The sequence below is a fragment of the Syzygium oleosum genome, unplaced genomic scaffold (genome assembly GCF_021117445.2).
Source record: "Syzygium oleosum isolate NSW1041296 unplaced genomic scaffold, Sole_v2.1 Sole_v2.25, whole genome shotgun sequence".
Classification (NCBI taxonomy): Eukaryota; Viridiplantae; Streptophyta; class Magnoliopsida; order Myrtales; family Myrtaceae; genus Syzygium; species Syzygium oleosum.
Window position 1 is genome coordinate 2,369,627 of NW_026607509.1, and position 16,010 is coordinate 2,385,636.

Genomic DNA, 16,010 nt, shown 5'->3' on the forward strand with positions numbered 1-16,010 from the left:
AGGAATACACACGGTGCGATGGTGTATGCACAACGTTATTCCAAACTGTTGCATAGTTCACTCAATTCTTGGTGGAAATCTGCAAGCAATTCGATGCTGTTCCAATTAGATTTGGAATACCTTCGTCTGATGAAAGATAAAGCAAAAGTGGCCCGAATTCTGCTACCTTTCCCTTTAATCTTTACAACATTCCTTTCTTTGTTACTCTGTTTCTTGTAAGACAAATATGTGCACAGAGAAGAATAAGCTCCTTTTCATTGCGTGATCCCTGTATCAGATGCCCACTCTTTCGCCCTTCTACAGGAATGAGAATGATTGGTTTAGAAGTATGTGCTGTTTTCCTCTTCTTTGAAAATTGCAGAGGCTTCTCTAATTAGCGAGAGTCCTGGTTGGTGATCCCAGTGCTTTTTGTGGAAGGGATCGTACGGGCTATGCCTTCCTTGTTCTTCCCTGCTCTAGTTATATATTAGCTGATTGCAATGACCTATAGCTTTATTCGATGCTATGAGTTGCCGGACGTTTTCTTTTCTTTATGATTTCATTTCCATAAGATTTTGATGGTGCAACTTCTATCGAGATTGGAACTTCATGATGTTCCTTATTCGCACAGCACTATTTCGAACTTCCATTTAACCTAATGTCCCCTGGCTTCAGAAAACTTACAGAGATTGCGGAGTATCATAGCAAGCGCTCACAGAGTATTAGTAGCCAAGAGATTGAAACTTGGAACTTGGGGGTTGTGGAAAAGAACTATGCTTGATGGGAGTAACAGAGACCTCTGAGATAGATAATGAAATCAAGAAACATTGCTATAATAATCTATTCCATGTACCTGCACAGATTAGGTCTTGCTGTCAATGGTATGAAACTGAATGTATTTTCGGTGTACAGCAGGTTGAGTCTTGTACTCTTTGCTTTGCACGTTCTTGATCCTTCACCAAAAGTCGAAGGGCAAGAAAGAATTGCTCAAACAAATAAAAGGGAGAAGAAACGATTGCTTCTCATTCATACTTTGCCTCTTCCAGCTTGGTTCTTGTCAAGGGTGGGATGCCCACATAAGTGTACATTCGCCAGTCCAAATAACATCTTTGCTGCTGCCTACAAAATGCTTGTGATTGCTGGCCGTATTCAAGAATGTGCTTTACAAAGCAACTGTTGTCTAACATAAGAAGAGCACGACCACTAAAGTCGGGGAACGAGTGTAACCACTAGTTGGCTGCCCAATGACTGCAAATCGGTCAATCAGTGATCGATCTAAACATATGTTCCCCTGCATTTCTCTTTGATACTTTCTTCTCTCTTTAGCTTCATCACAACAAACAAGGCAAAAGAGAGATGACTCTTTGGTAACTGTTGAGAGTTGAATCACATAGCAACGAAGCAATTTTCAGATTAATTGACCGTAGCAATTGAGATGAAAATTGCAGGGTACTGTACTTGAGTAATCATTTAACATAAGATGATTTATCTACAAAAGTCAAGCCTTATGCAGAACAATGCGTGTCTGAAAGGCTGATACAAACTGAACACTGTAATTCCAACAAGTATATTTCTGCAAAGGTGTTTCCTTCTATAAAACTCTGTATGAGATCAATCCATCAACTGTCTCAACAACCAGGTGCTTCATGCGAGCAAGCAGCAGCAGATAGGATCTTGCCTTGGGCCCTGCAATAAGCAGTAACAATGAATCATCTGAAGTGCTTAGGGAAAATACCGATATTAAGACTCAATGAGGAAAAAGACTAAGAGGATGGCTATCCACATTTTGGTATAATAAAGTTTTCAGAGGTCATCAAGTCACGGACAACAGGCTTGTTGAGGCAAGAACTTGTCAGTTTGCAGCAAATGCTTTCATGATCACTCAGAAATTCAAATCGCCATTGACGTTGTATACGCACCCAATGCCAATGATGATATTTCGTCTTGAAAGAAGCTCTTGTTTTCCGAACAATTCTCTTTCTTGCTTAGGTATGAGTTTATCTTCTCAATAGCTACAAGCAAATCCTGCAGATTAAAATGCACTATGCAAATGGGTTAGGACTAACACCAGATCTCTTGTCAGCAAATTATGGCGAGAAAGGAAACAGAACCTTGCAGTGGGAAGATGATTTTACACATCAAGAGTAACGTTTACTAGCTTGCCAATGTGCTAATGCTAGTGAAACCATCTAACCTACTTCATTTCCAAAATTCTCTGGGAGGCTGTACTAGTGGGATTAATCCAATCGAGCAAGCACACTGCTTCTGTTTCAAAAGAATATACAGTTCACGCACTACTAACCCAGATGGTCTTATGCCAGCAGCTTAATACAAATTAAAAGTTAGTGCCTGCAGTGCATCTGCTGAGAGTCCAAGACAAATGCAAAGCTAAAGTTAGAGCTTCATACCTCCCATGATGCAAGACTTTTCATGTAGGAAGGAAGACTTTCGTACTCATCTTTTGATGCCTTAACTACAGATTTTGGACCTTCAGCTGGATTCAAGCGTATCGAATCACGTAAGTATAAAGTCTGGGAGTAGGAAGAGTGAACTTAAAAGAATCTAATTGACAAATAACACATGCAAATATTTTGTATTAGTACCTTCACCTGCCCCCAAGTTCAATGTAGCAGGTTGATATGGCCCCTCCAGGTCATGCATCTTATCCTCTTGATTTCTAAGTGGGATGAGAAGGAAGATTAATAGCAGAGGAGGTTCATGCCTTAATGAAGAAAAAGCAAAAATGGAGAAGGAAAAAAGTAGACCGAGAAAGAAGGAAAAACTCAAGCGTGGACCATCATACTTTTGTATTTGTCTCGAACATAGATTTGGCTCAACAGTCTTATCATTAGCTGAAATTGATATAGAAGGGAAAGACGATTAGATAAAACTGCTTGAGTAATAAGGAATTCAACTGCCTTCTAGCAAATTATCTCTCTGATCATCTCAACAAGGACTAACTTGATGTTCCAAATGACAGTGAAGAGAAATCAAAGGAGCAAGCTTGTACCAAATGATATTCAAAAGGACTTAAAGCACGAAGCATGTCTAACACATCCTTGAAGTTCCCTCACCTTCTGAAGCTAATGTGGCCAGAGCTACATCAGATATACCAAGTCTTTTCAAGCTGATTGAGTCATCAAATCTAGAGAACTTCAGGAAGGACAAATAGACAAAAGCTAGCACTAGTATACCATAATTGACCATGTTTTCACTTTTTAGTCAATTAGGATGAAAATTTGCATATTGCGAAGCTGATATATTGCATCACTATTTACAACTTGGATATAATAAGGCAGCACCTATACCATCAAATGCAATGGCTCAGTGGCAGGAGTTGACAGTACGTAAAATCTGAGTCACAACAGAGGAAATGCTGTTCAAGATTATTTTGCTGACACCAGCATTAAACACAACCACTAGAGCTGACAGGAGATGGACTCATGGATTTCGAGTCAGCCCACTGAGGTTGCTCTTGCCCTACTCAGGGTAGGCTCATAAAAAGGGCCTGTACTCAAAGCAAGCAAACTGTCTAGTGATTGTTCCTAAGGGATAGAAGCTCTGGCCAGGTGTGGAGTCTCTAGCCAATTGATCTATCCCTCCTAGCCTCTTCAGCTTAGAATTCTACAATTTGCCAAATATTTCAGACTTTGATCAAAGAAAGTTGATATATCAAAACCCGACAAGGATACAGAGAATCTTCTTCAAAACACCTCGTCATAGAAACCGCGGCAGTAAGTCGCCCCGAACATGAAGATGGCAGGTCAAATCCACCATTTGCTAGTGGAAAATTAGGATCAAGTTCGAGAGGGCTCGACAAATCATCAACCATACCTTCTTCAACATCGTCAACATCTACAAAACAGAACCAGGAAATCAAGGTCTGCAGATAACTGACTTGCATGTTTTCATTCCTTTAAACTCCCTACTTAATTTCATAATTCTAATCACCATCGGCCCAGCAGTCTTGTCCTATCGATCCAGCATATTGATATACACTTCAACACCAGGTAAACTTCTCTTACACAATCATTATTAATCAAACACGCAGGCGGAAAAAAGGTGGAGCTGAAAGTACCGGGGACATAGCCGAAGCTCTTAAGGCGTTCTTCGAGCTGAGCGAGGTCGCTCTGGTTCTTCTTGAAGACCTCGTTGCAGTGACCCAACAGCTCCTCAAACGACACGGTCCCGAACGACATGGAGTCGAGCAATTCGAGATCCCCGCTCGCGGTGGACAAGCGCCGGTTCAGGCACTGAACGAAGGTGGAAGAAGCCGAATCTGCGATCCGAAACACCAAAAAATAAATCGATCGACAGAGAAGGAAAGGAAAACGCACGACCCGAAGTTAGAATTCATCGCTCGCACCGAGAGGGATGGGACGGCGATCGATGGATTGGTTGAGGGCGTCGACGCTGCTCTGGAGGTGGTTGCAGAAATGGCCGAGGCTTCTGCCGAGCGTCGCTATCGCCTCCTCCATGTTCGTTCCGTTCGAAGCTTTTTGCCGATTGCGAAACGCGAAAGCAAAGCTCGCTCCCTCGCTCCTGCGATTCTGAGGGAGAGCTTCCGTTGAAGACGACGGAGCGGGAAAGGAACGCCTGCTTTTCGAAATCCACGGTCTACGATGACGGGGATCAGAGGCTTACTCGACGGTGGGGATCTTGTCCACGTGGATCAAATCGCTATAGCAAGTTGGCCCCAAATTTCCATTATACATAACAACTCATTATGTAATTCTATATATGACCCTCTAATTATCTCACTTTTATTTTTCTAAAAAAATACACTCTAATATATATGTAATTCTCACTAAGTAACGAAAAAATATTCAGTAATATCAAAACACCACATCAGCCATGAACGTGGAGTGCATTTATCTAGTTGGGCCACTCAAGATTGCGAAACGCAAAAGCAAGCTCCCTCCCTTCTGCGAATTTGAGCTAGAATTGCATTGAAGATGATGGAGTGGGAAACAAACCCCTGCTTTCGAAATGCACGGACTACGATGAGGGGATAGGAGGTTTACTCAATGGTGGGGATCTTGTCCACGAGAGGTCAAAATCATAACCCGATGTAAAGTTGGTAATTTTTTTAGGAAATGGGGTCATTTCAAGCTAATTATTTCCCAAGAACCAGAACCTGTCTATCTTCAACAAACTAGAGCCTCGAGACTCGAATTGTCATTGTCAGAGCAATGACCCTAGTCACCAGTGTGCTCCACTCTCATCTTTAACCCGTGGATGCCTCAACTTAGAGTAGCGACGAGAAACACAATTCAAGCCGTAATTCTACTGCCCCTAAAATATTTCATCACCACACAGAAGTCTCTTTCACTTGGGTGGAACTAGCAGCATTGGTCGAATGCGTTCGATTAGGCCAAGAAAAGGGAAAGAAACAGAGAAAATTAATTACATGAAGCAACCGAGTTCATCAGCAGCCTAAGTTCACAAACCGCGACACCCTTAAAAGCCGCCGGATGTTTCTCTTGTCCTCGTGTCCACATGCTTCTAATTCGCAAGAAGTTGGCCTTGGCTCCAGTTTCTGGATCATGTATCTTTCCAAATAGCTTAAAAACTCAGCAAATCCTAGGAGGCACTTCGAGTCTTCGATGATAAGGATCGCAAACACAGTCGATAGCATGCATCAGTTTCCTCCGAGGCCCCACGGCAGCAGCACCCATATCTTTGAGCTTCTTCATCGTCATGTTAGCCAGCTGAAACTCATTGATGCGCCTACACCGGAAGATCCTCACAAATTGCCCCAGCCCCAGTGACATCAGCCAGCTGCTCAGTCCACCGGCCTTCTGAAGTTTCTTCTCAAGATTTCGTGCTTTGAGCTGTTGATGAAGGAACGTCACCCCGCTGGAGAAGTAACAAGGGCTATTTAACATTCTCTCCTGTTTGATACTTTTTGAGGAATTTGATGTTTTCAGCACTTCATGTAACTTCTGAACAGCAACGTTGGTAGGGTTCTTGGACTGTGTTCTGGAATCCATCCCTGAGATTCTAGGCTTGTCTGACGGATGTGGAGAACAAACTTTTTCCACAAATGTGTCATTCTCAAGTGTCAATGATGTCGCCTTCTCGTATTCACTGACGGACGGCATTGCAGGACTCCCCTCAGCTGGAAGTGGTGATTTGTCTGGCACATGTTCCCTGGGTATGTCCTGCACCTCGCTCGAGGATGGCTTTGATACTGCAGATTTTTCTGCAACAGGTAAAGGCGGCACCAAAATAGTGATCCTCTGCTTTTTCACAATCACCCAGCCCGTATCTTCGAAGGGATCCACCTCGCAGGTAGAATCATAGTCATTGCCAGGTGTCGTGGCTTGCTGTTTTTGCTTTTTCTTGACCATCTGCTGCTGCTTGTTCAGAATAAGCTTTGGCTCAAAAGAATCGACAACCTAACAAGCACAGCCAGAATTACAATGTTATAAATTAGCGTGATGATGTCCTCATACTTCTTGTACATATTTGAGAGCAAAAGATTATGCATAGTCTTTGTAAAATCAAAGCACACCCAGACCAAGCAACATCAACAGTCGCCTTGAAACCTGGGACAACTACGACAATATTGGGATGTGATACCAGAAGGCCAAGAAAATACCGATGGACTCTTTAAATAAACCGTAGCGACTAATAGGTAGAGGGGAGTTCATTTATGAAAAGTCAATCGTGGCCATGTTCAATTTGTTCCATGCTGTCACTTCTGTGATTCGTTAAGGCAAAGAGGCTCTATGAGGCTGTGCATCACTTGATTTAGACTATCTAATCTAGCATAGGAATAGTGGATATGAGGAGAAATTCAAGGTTGCCAAGAACCTGAAGGCATTAGCAATCGCATGATGCCAGAAGCATTCCCCCTCGTCAAGGCTTTAGATTATTATATGACCCCAAACTTGGCGTCCCCATCTAGTCTAACTATAAAGAGAGAGCCGAGTATCCATTAAGCCATCGAAAATCATCCCACAAAGTTCAAACATCACTGGAGGTTAATTGAACAAATGCACTTGACAGATCCTATGAAGTCGGTTTTTATGACCATCCCTATCAGAAAGCATCAATCTCTATCTTGGGTCTCCTCTGGGAGATCATGTTGGCCCGCCGCCCTCTGAACCGGACATGAGGGTCTCCCCTCATCGAGCCCTCACCCGGTTCTCTGCAGGGGAATCTCCACTCACTGCTTCCCCTAATATCCTCCCTTTTAGCACGCAAAATTTTCCACCTTGCACTATAATTGACCGGCTACAGCGATCAAAAGCAAACCAAGCACCATTAATCTCATGGAAGGTAGCGAAACAGGCCGAAATAAAACACTTCGCCGCAAAAAACAACGGAAAGAAAAGAGAGAATTACGCATCGAGGCCATCATAACTCCTCCATGCTAATTCAAAGCGCAAATACAGGACAGTCACAGCCCAAATCGTTACAAACATACCCAGCAGCCACAAATCACAATCGCTCTCTCTCTCTCTCTCTCTCTCTCTCTCTCTCTCTCTCTCTCTCTCTCTCTCTCTCTCTCTCTCTCTCTCTCTCTCTCTCTCTCTCTCTCTCTCTCTCTCTCTAACCATGCGTGATTTTGGACAAATCCTACCAACCAAGAAACTAGAGGCAAAGTCAAGTTGCCGAGGGCCAATTAGGGCGGCGATTTCGCGAATGCGAGAGGCGGGGTCATCGCTATCCATGGCATTCCTTCGACTATCCAACAGAAAAACTGCAGTAGCAGCGCGCCAAGAAAGAAACGGAACGAAACGACGAGCAAGATTAGCGGAAGCGAACCTGGGAGTCCCCGGAGGTGGGAACAGCTCGAGGACGGGGAGACTTGTCGGGGAAGAACGACGGCTCTGTGGATACGAGATTCGATTGATCCAGGAAGCGAAGCCGATCGAAGATCATGGCTCTCGGTTGGCCCGCGAGGCTTCGGATCTCCGAAATGAAATGCCCGACCCGAAATGTGGCCTGGCCCGATCCGTTTGGGCCCACAACCCTTTGTTTTTCTTTTGGGATAATGGCACAAGCGGTCCTGAACTTTGACCCAATGTGCAATGTTGTTATTTATAAATATATGCTAGAAAAAAAATGAAATAAATTGCTTATTTGGATTTTCTAAAAGTATTTAGGAAGAAAATGTATCGAATCGTGAAAATTTAAGGAAAAACTTCAATGTGATTTTTAAACGACTAAAAGTGAAAAAATATATATATAAACATTCTTTCAAATATTTGACTTCGAATTACCTAAGACTTCACGTGAATTCTTACAATCAATGCGGGATGTCACGAGGTAGATTGAATCTCTACCGTTAGATTGAAAGGAGATATACGATTGTGATTAGGAGAGTACTTGCATATATAGGGTTTCGTCCCCTCATTTGTATTATTTTACAAGCAATAGAAATTTGGTATTTCTCTCCTTAAGAGTTAACTTGAGATGTATGAAAGAGCCTTAACCTCCTAAACTTTGACTTCGGTACGACCCGATTTGAATATATGTTAGGATGCACGTGTGAGCTGTATCAAAGAAATCCAACATCGGATAATCGGTTTGGTGTAGAGCAGTTAATGTATCTTGATTAGCCTATAATTCATTAGATTAAGTTTTTGAGTAAAGATAAGTTCAACTTGATATATTAACACTCTCGGACTTATGTTCTCTCTTTGTGATCTCTTTAGGTGAAATGTATTAATCAGCCTTTTGTGGTCGGGTTTTGACAGTAAATCTTAGTTAGGTCCAGATCACTCTCCTCTAATAGGCATGGGGCCTTGTAGGTAGAGGGATTAGGGGTGGGAACAAGTGGCAGAGCAAAAGTAAGATAGAGGCGAGAGAGTTAGAAATAGGAAAAAAAGAAGAAGAAGAAAGAGGCTCACACGTGCGGTGCATGCGCTGGCCAAGAGTGCGCCGGGTTCCAACCCCTCCTGTGCTGGCTTTTTATAATCCCGCGGAATTCGCGGGGTTTCGTTAAAGGTTTGAAGCTGCTTCTCCGTTGTCGTCATCTCTCTCTCTCGCCATCTTCTTCAACGACATCGACCGCTTTTGCACGATCTCCTTCCAGGTAACGTCTCTGCTGGCCATTACGGTCCTCTCGCCGGCTCGTTCGTCCTTGTGGGGTTCATAGATCCAGGCGATCCTCGCTCGTGTTTGTCTCGTTTCCGACCGATTAAGTCAAACGAACCAGGAGAATCTAGGAGTAGGGTAGCGTTTGTCTCGGACGGCCTCGACGTTTCGTCGATTCTTTTGGAGGGTTAAATCCCCGTTTGCTTTCTCGGACGTTGCAGCTAATGCCTGTTGTTGTTGGGTCCCGATTGGCTCCGAGGCGATAGCGGAAAGAGGATGAAGTTCGGCGAGACGTTTATGGAGTACCTGCATGGAGAGCAGGAGCGGTTTCTGGGCGAGTGCTCTCATGTCGAGTACAAGAGGCTGAAGAAGGTCCTCAAGAGATGCCGCACCTGCAAATCGTTGCACCGGCCTTGCGACGCGGGGCGAGGAGAGGATGGCGCGGGGCGAGGAGAAGAGGACGGGTCGCCGCAGCTGTGCCAATGCGAAGCTTGTCCGGGTGAGCTTTTGTTCCCTTTCGGGAGCCTCGCGTATTGTGTTTTGCTGCTGAATCAAATTTTGAGCTGGTCCTCTTATGGGTACTTGCGAGACTAACGTGTTAGCCAAGCTGCATCAGTCTCAAACCGAGACAGTGGGCATGGCCATGGGTGAATGCCCGGCGAAGGCAATTTTCTTGGGGCTGCCTGTGGGGGCATCTTGCTTCAGCTGTAGTGTGACAGATTAGGTGCCCTAAAAGGCTCGGATATCCAGCGTGATTAAATAATGGAACTGTGTTTTAGATTCGCGATCTGCACGTGTATGATTTATTATGCATTTTTGGATGGGTTCTTTATTCGAAAACGCTGTTTAACATGAACAAAGGAAGTCCTTGGAGAGTGGATATGAACATCATGCCTTATTGCAAGAATATTTCAGCGCATGAACCGCGCTCGAGTTTAAAAACACTATATGTGCAGGAAGACTTTCTATAAGTTTTTTACTCAGCTGTTATGACAAGCAAATACTCAATACAGAAGTTGCTGTTTACCAAACAAAAGTTTGGGTGAATATATCGCTCAATTCCTTCGTTGAATATGTTATTGACTATCTTTCGATGCTAAGTGAAGATATAAATGGTCAACCTGACATCACAAAATCATGCCCAAAAACATGTTATTCACATCATACAACAGAAGAAGCAATTAAGATTTTGAAAAAAAAAAACGAATTGCAACTTCTTATTAATAGTTCATCCACAAAATCATAGCCTTACATTACTATATGTTCAAAACTTTGTGGCATTAAGTAAAACATGCACATTTCTTTTTCGTAGCAATTGCAAAAGGCATTTTGTTAAGTTATTTTCAATTTTTTTGGGGTTACTTTTTTGAGAGATAATTGGAGAAGAGCTGTTTGATGCACAGGTTGGGAAATAGTCCGCAAACTATGACAAGAAATCTGTGCGTGTGTGAGTGTGAGTGTTTTGTTAATTTTTTCTGGAGACAGAAACTATCTGTGAGTGTAAAATATTGATGTTTAGTCTCCGTGGAGGATTATATTGGATGCCATATCCTGCTTAAGTATAGAAGTTCTCAAAGTAGCGGCGTCACCTAAGTAGACCCTTTGTCATTGATGGTTTTTATCTGGCATAACCTGAAGGGATATGTGACAAGCTGACTCCTGGAGTTCTTAATAATCTTTTGGAGTTGGACAACTTTGCTTAAAAGAAATTTAATTATCTATGTGCTGTAGTTTGACATGAACTTGATCTTCATGTTACAGGTTTCTTTTTTTTTTAAACCCCCATTGATGAAATTTAATTAAAGGGAACAAGCATATTGATATGGAGATTTTGTGGACTTATTTGTCACCTTATTTTCTTGCTGATTTGAATGAGTTGGTATTTCTATATTACTCATGAATATCTAAACTATACTTTATTTTTTACCTTCAGGACATTAATATATTATAAATTGCATTGCAAATTTTATAAATGACTATTCTTGCATTTTGCAGAGTGTGATCAGCTGTTTTTCTCTGAGTTGATGAAGGAAGCTTCAGAAATAGCTGGATGCTTTAATTCAAGAGTTAGACATCTTCTCCATCTTCTTGTTGCAACTGGGATTCAGAGGTACATACAGTGCTTTCGTCCATGTTTTAAGGGCGATCAACAAGTCCTGTCAGAAGAAGGAAGAATATTGATAGAATATGTCACTATGAATGCAATTGCCATCAGAAAAATCCTGAAGAAGTATGACAAGGTGTACACTCTATAGTCCATATGAGCTATCTTTATTTTGTGCTCTTACGAGTTGCTTATTTGATGAGGATACTCCAATTTTTCAATCTGTCATAGGTTCATGGCTCTGTCAATGGGGAGCATTTTAGATCTAAGATGCGGGCCGAGCATATAGAGCTCTTGCAATCACCATGGCTAATAGAACTGGGAGCTTTCTATTTGAATTCCAGAGGATTAGACGCTGAAGAGTGTGCTGACTGTTCTACTCAGTTTTCATTTCATTCTGATGAGACAAAATCTGCTCTGATAATGTCACTTCCAGGTTCTATAAAGCTAGAATATGATCTGACCTGCGCTATTTGCCTGGTATTTTTCACTTTAGTATTCAATGGAGAAAAAAGTTTTAATCTTTGTTTCCAGTATTATCTAATCTCAAGGGCTTGTGATCTTACAGGACACCGTTTTTAACCCATATGCACTTAGCTGTGGACATCTTTTTTGCAAGTCATGTGCTTGCTCTGCGGCATCTGTGATGATCTCCGAAGGACTTAAGGCGGCAAGTGAGGATGCCAAATGTCCGGTTTGTAGAGAGGTTTGTGCTTTTTATTGTATCAACAGTTGAAGTTTTTGAAGCTAATACAGTTTGCTGATGTCCCATAGGGCAGCTGTAACTGTATGCGCTAACAGCTGTCTGGTAATCTACAATCTCAGTAGCATGATACACCATCTTTCTTTTTGGCCAGAAGCATGATACGCAATCAGAATCGCTAAATCGACCACCTTTCTCTTTAATAATAGAGGAGAGAACCTTTTGGTATTATTTCCAGTCGTGAAAATTTTTTCTATCAAGAAGTCATTTCTGATCTATAGCTAGGACTATGAGTCGATATTTAATTTTGTAGCATACACGAATAACAAGAGTCTTACTTTGGGCTGTACATTTCTTTGCCATCCATGAGGCCGCTGGAGAGAGGAGACCCTTTTCTGACTCTCCAAAGGAGACGAGTTGTTTGTTTCCTTCTTGTTATTTTCTTAATTTAAATAGTCATAAGAACCTTGATATACGGTAATACTTTCCTTTGAGACTAGTTTAACACGAGATTAGTGTGTTTTGTCTTTCTCTGCCAGTGATTTTGTGACTTCATTCCCATCCCTTTTTTCATCGCCAACTTTGAACTATATATGTGATAGATTGGTTGAACATATAACTGTATTGAGTCAATTCCAATAATTACGAAAACCAAACAGATACAGAGGTATGAGCTACTAGTTTGGGATGACAGACTCTTTTACTATGTGCACCATCTATCTTAATTTTAGCTTGGTCCAGGCAAGTTACCTTAGTATAACATCTGATACCTCGTGTTGAAAATAGAGTAGTGGTATCCAACTACCACCTGTGATGCTAACTCTCAAGTATAGTGAGTATCTTTTGGAAATCTTTTTTTTTTTTCTGGTCAGAATCTTTTGGAAATCTATCTATGTGCTTTATTTCCGAAATGGAATTTTATCATAAGCAACTCGGCTCAAAATGGCCTTCACTGTAAGTTATCTATGCATAAGCTCCGAGAGGTGCAAAAGTTGGGCACTATGTTGCTTGGTCTTTATAAAATCTTTAGTTGGCTACCTTACTGCATCAATGCTATTGAGGGAATGCTTCCTCCTAGGCGGGAAGGTAATCGTTCTCCACTTAGCTTTTAGGCCACATGTATGCCGGGGGGGTGATCTTGTGCTTGATTGTGCTAACGTCTACTTGAGGTTTGGGGTTTATAATCCTAATCAATCGGAAGCAGGCTAATTGCCTAACATATGGTTTTCTAACTAGTTTGGAGGGGTTGGGCTTGACCATCCATGTTTTTTGATTTTGTGGTCTCTATATGCTTCATGTGGTGATCTTCTCGCTTTGCGCCACAAGAAGATTGTCATTGCCTTTCAGGATTTAAGGCTGCAGAAATGCTTTTCCTCATCACATATTATTAATAGCTCAGAAGCATATCAATCCCTAAGTACCTTTGGTGGTAATGTACTAATATCCATACATTCAGCATTCTCTTCAAAGATGGGCACGGGATACTGGACGGGCCTGTGGAGTTTTTCTTTAAACTTCATCCCAGGTTCATTAGTAATATTCTGGCAGGAATCATTTTGAATCTTGTATCCTCAGGAGCAATGACTCTGGTCTCTCCACGCATTCAGCACAATCTATCGATCAAGTTAAGCTTGATTAGTTTCGGCTTCTTATGAGCCTATTGGGGTCAACAATATGGTTGCTGTTACCTACTTTGACAGTATCTGAATCCAAGGGGCTTAATTATAACAAGACTGAACGTGAATTTAATGTTGAATTCTTATTTGGGCAAGGGGGATTTGACACAGCATACTTCTCTTTGATTATTCTTTATAGCCTATCTTAAAACAGGCTCTCTCTACTTCTTACTTGATGCTGACTAGAAATTATAAAGAGTGGCTTTCCAGCAGTCAATATTTTTCTTTGACATTTCCCCTTCATCGTGTGTGATTTCTTCTTGCTTGTCAATCATATGTGACATGCGGAGTAACTTATTCTGCAGCAATATCTTTTTTCCCCCTGTTTGATGTGGCGTGTTGTGTTGCAGGCTGGAGTTTATGGCAATTCTGTGCATTTGTCAGTGCTAAATCTGCTCTTGAAGAAAAGGTGAGCTAACTCGAATTCACCTTTTCTACCGGATTTACTTGTGATCAAGAAAAGGAGATTTAATGCCTTTGTGTTCCTACAATATCTATTCAGGTGCAAGGAATACTGGGAGGAGAGGTTGAGCGCCGAACGCGATGAGATGTTGAAACAGTCTAAAGAGTATTGGGACAGGCAAACGAAGTACATGATCGGATATTTTTAATGACGCCATTCTGTCTTCCGGAGAGACAATGCGCGAGGAACGGAGTGTTAAGCTTTGTGGACAGAAGATTGTGTCGAGAAGCCTTTGCATTTGAAATTCCTGAAGTGATTGAACAGGGTGAGGTGAAGTATTTATCAGTAGTGTAGTAATTATGAGGGAGTTCAGTATCGACAATACGTAGATGTTGGGATTCGAGGTTTGACATGTTGCTGAAGATCGCATCTGTTTGTTTTGTGATTGATTTATACGGTTCGCTGAAAGATTGGAATTGTCGGATCGAGGTTTGACATGGGGGTGAAGATTATTTTCCGACTTTTTTTTGTTTATGGATATTATAAGCATGTTAAAGTTACTAGCTTTTATGAAGAAATTATCAATTCTTGTTCCAGTCAACTTACCTTTGTTTACCTGATTGTAACTTTCACATGTTCGAAAACTCCCCAAACTCGGCGATCGCTTCCTGCTCTCGTCGAACCGGATTGTTATACTAATTTTTTTTCTAAATTAGCATGGATTAAAAAATGGACATATTAACTCATCATTTTTCAATAATCCAAATCGGCTAATAATGGTCCATGTCATTTAACAAAGTATAAATTGTCGTTTGCGCAAACGGAACGACTACATTAAACATTTACCAAATAGTTTATGAACCGCATTTACCAAATAGTTTATGAACCATATTGAACAAATTAAAAGTTTAAAAATAGTATTACACATATCCAAAGTTTAGATACCATTTGTGTCATTGTCCCTAACTTTAACGTGTTGGCCATTTTAACAAATAAATATTGGTAAATTATAGGAATCGTTGGTCATTATCAAAACAATCGTTGGTAAGTGGACTCAAATAAAACTTGGTAGTTTCTTAAAAGAGTTGGCAAGTTGATTGATTTGGTAGGCTGTCCATTAAAAGTTGGTAAATCATCGATAACAGTTGGTACCGCAAAATAGTTAATGATAATTCTAATAATTGATAAAAATCTACTTGCATTGCTTAAGTCAGTAACTCTTGTATGATCGTCAATTTTTATTTGAGTTAATTACCAATATTTGTTTGATGTTTGGTTGTTGCCAACTGTTTGAAGTAAAGATATGTAATTGTCTGGAAGGACTAAATAATTCTAGTAATTTTCTAAAAGTGTTAGGTACGTTACCACCGTGTGATAGGCCAAGCAAGTTGGCGATCAACTTTTTGTTACTATCAGGATCTAATATTTACCAACAGTGTCATGCAATTTCAAGTACGGATCAATGTTCTGTACTTTAGAGCACTAAATCATTCGGTACTTGTTTAGAGAACAATAACGTGATTCTCGTGTCGCGGAAAAGCCATGAAATTAATATCGAAATGGAAGTGGACTTTATTTGGGAGGCTCGAAGGTGTGTCTTCGCTGTCTGTTAGAGGTGTCAAAACCAAATCGAAAAATCGAATCGAAACCGGAATCAAACCGAAATTTTGTGCATTTTCGATTTTGTTCGGGTTTCAGATCGAATAATGGTTATATTCCGATTTGAATAGTTTCGGTTTGGTTACCGAATCGTACCGAAAATTGCTCATCTTCTTAATATTATAGTCTACACAATCTCTCTCTCTCTCTCCTTTTTTACTAAACATTTTCTTAATGTTAAAAAAAGAAAAACCGAAAACCTAGTTGTTTTCGATTATATTCATATTCGGTTCGGATCGCAATTTGGTTCGGTTCAATCATTTACCCTAATGGTTTGGTTCGGGTTTCCTAAAAACTCGAATTGGATCGAACCGTCGACACCTCGGTCGTCATCGGCAATTGATGCAGCGAGGGTCGGGCTGGCCGTCGTGTGGACAAATAACGACGAGAATAGACGGAATAGTAAAAGATGGGCGATGAAAGATTGTGCATTCG

At 41.2% G+C, this 16,010-nt stretch overlaps 3 protein-coding genes across 5 annotated transcripts; 1 reads left to right on the forward strand and 2 right to left on the reverse strand.

The window, feature by feature from the left end:
• Window positions 1-1,482: 1,482 nt before the first annotated feature.
• Window positions 1,483-4,477, reverse strand: LOC115667102 (uncharacterized). 2 transcript variants are annotated; one of them, XM_056302813.1, is made up of 9 exons: window positions 4,346-4,477; window positions 4,058-4,258; window positions 3,672-3,834; window positions 3,054-3,124; window positions 2,783-2,831; window positions 2,583-2,656; window positions 2,388-2,467; window positions 1,899-2,004; window positions 1,483-1,665 (listed from the first exon to the last, which is right to left on the reverse strand). In XM_056302813.1, exons 1-9 carry the CDS (start codon window positions 4,455-4,457, stop codon window positions 1,571-1,573), a joined length of 951 nt encoding a protein of 316 aa, XP_056158788.1. In that variant the 5' UTR covers window positions 4,458-4,477; the 3' UTR covers window positions 1,483-1,570. The 2 variants fall into 2 exon arrangements, with proteins under 2 accessions (XP_056158788.1, XP_056158787.1); XM_056302812.1 differs by having other exon boundaries at window positions 2,388-2,473.
• An 834-nt stretch (window positions 4,478-5,311) lies between these two features.
• LOC115671418 (uncharacterized) lies at window positions 5,312-7,837 on the reverse strand. Of its 2 annotated transcripts, none has more exons than XM_030592979.2 (2): window positions 7,603-7,837; window positions 5,312-6,380 (listed from the first exon to the last, which is right to left on the reverse strand). In XM_030592979.2, the coding sequence occupies exon 2, from the start codon at window positions 6,330-6,332 to the stop codon at window positions 5,553-5,555; it is 780 nt and encodes a 259-aa protein (XP_030448839.1). In that variant the 5' UTR covers window positions 6,333-6,380; window positions 7,603-7,837; the 3' UTR covers window positions 5,312-5,552. The 2 variants fall into 2 exon arrangements, with proteins under 2 accessions (XP_030448839.1, XP_030448838.1); XM_030592978.2 differs by having other exon boundaries at window positions 7,756-7,825.
• A 1,078-nt stretch (window positions 7,838-8,915) lies between these two features.
• Window positions 8,916-14,517, forward strand: LOC115671416 (probable E3 ubiquitin-protein ligase BAH1-like). Its single transcript, XM_030592974.2, has 7 exons — window positions 8,916-9,028; window positions 9,252-9,529; window positions 11,026-11,270; window positions 11,366-11,614; window positions 11,703-11,840; window positions 13,864-13,922; window positions 14,016-14,517. The coding sequence occupies exons 2-7, from the start codon at window positions 9,307-9,309 to the stop codon at window positions 14,122-14,124; spliced, it is 1,023 nt and encodes a 340-aa protein (XP_030448834.1). The 5' UTR covers window positions 8,916-9,028; window positions 9,252-9,306; the 3' UTR covers window positions 14,125-14,517.
• Window positions 14,518-16,010: the final 1,493 nt, after the last annotated feature.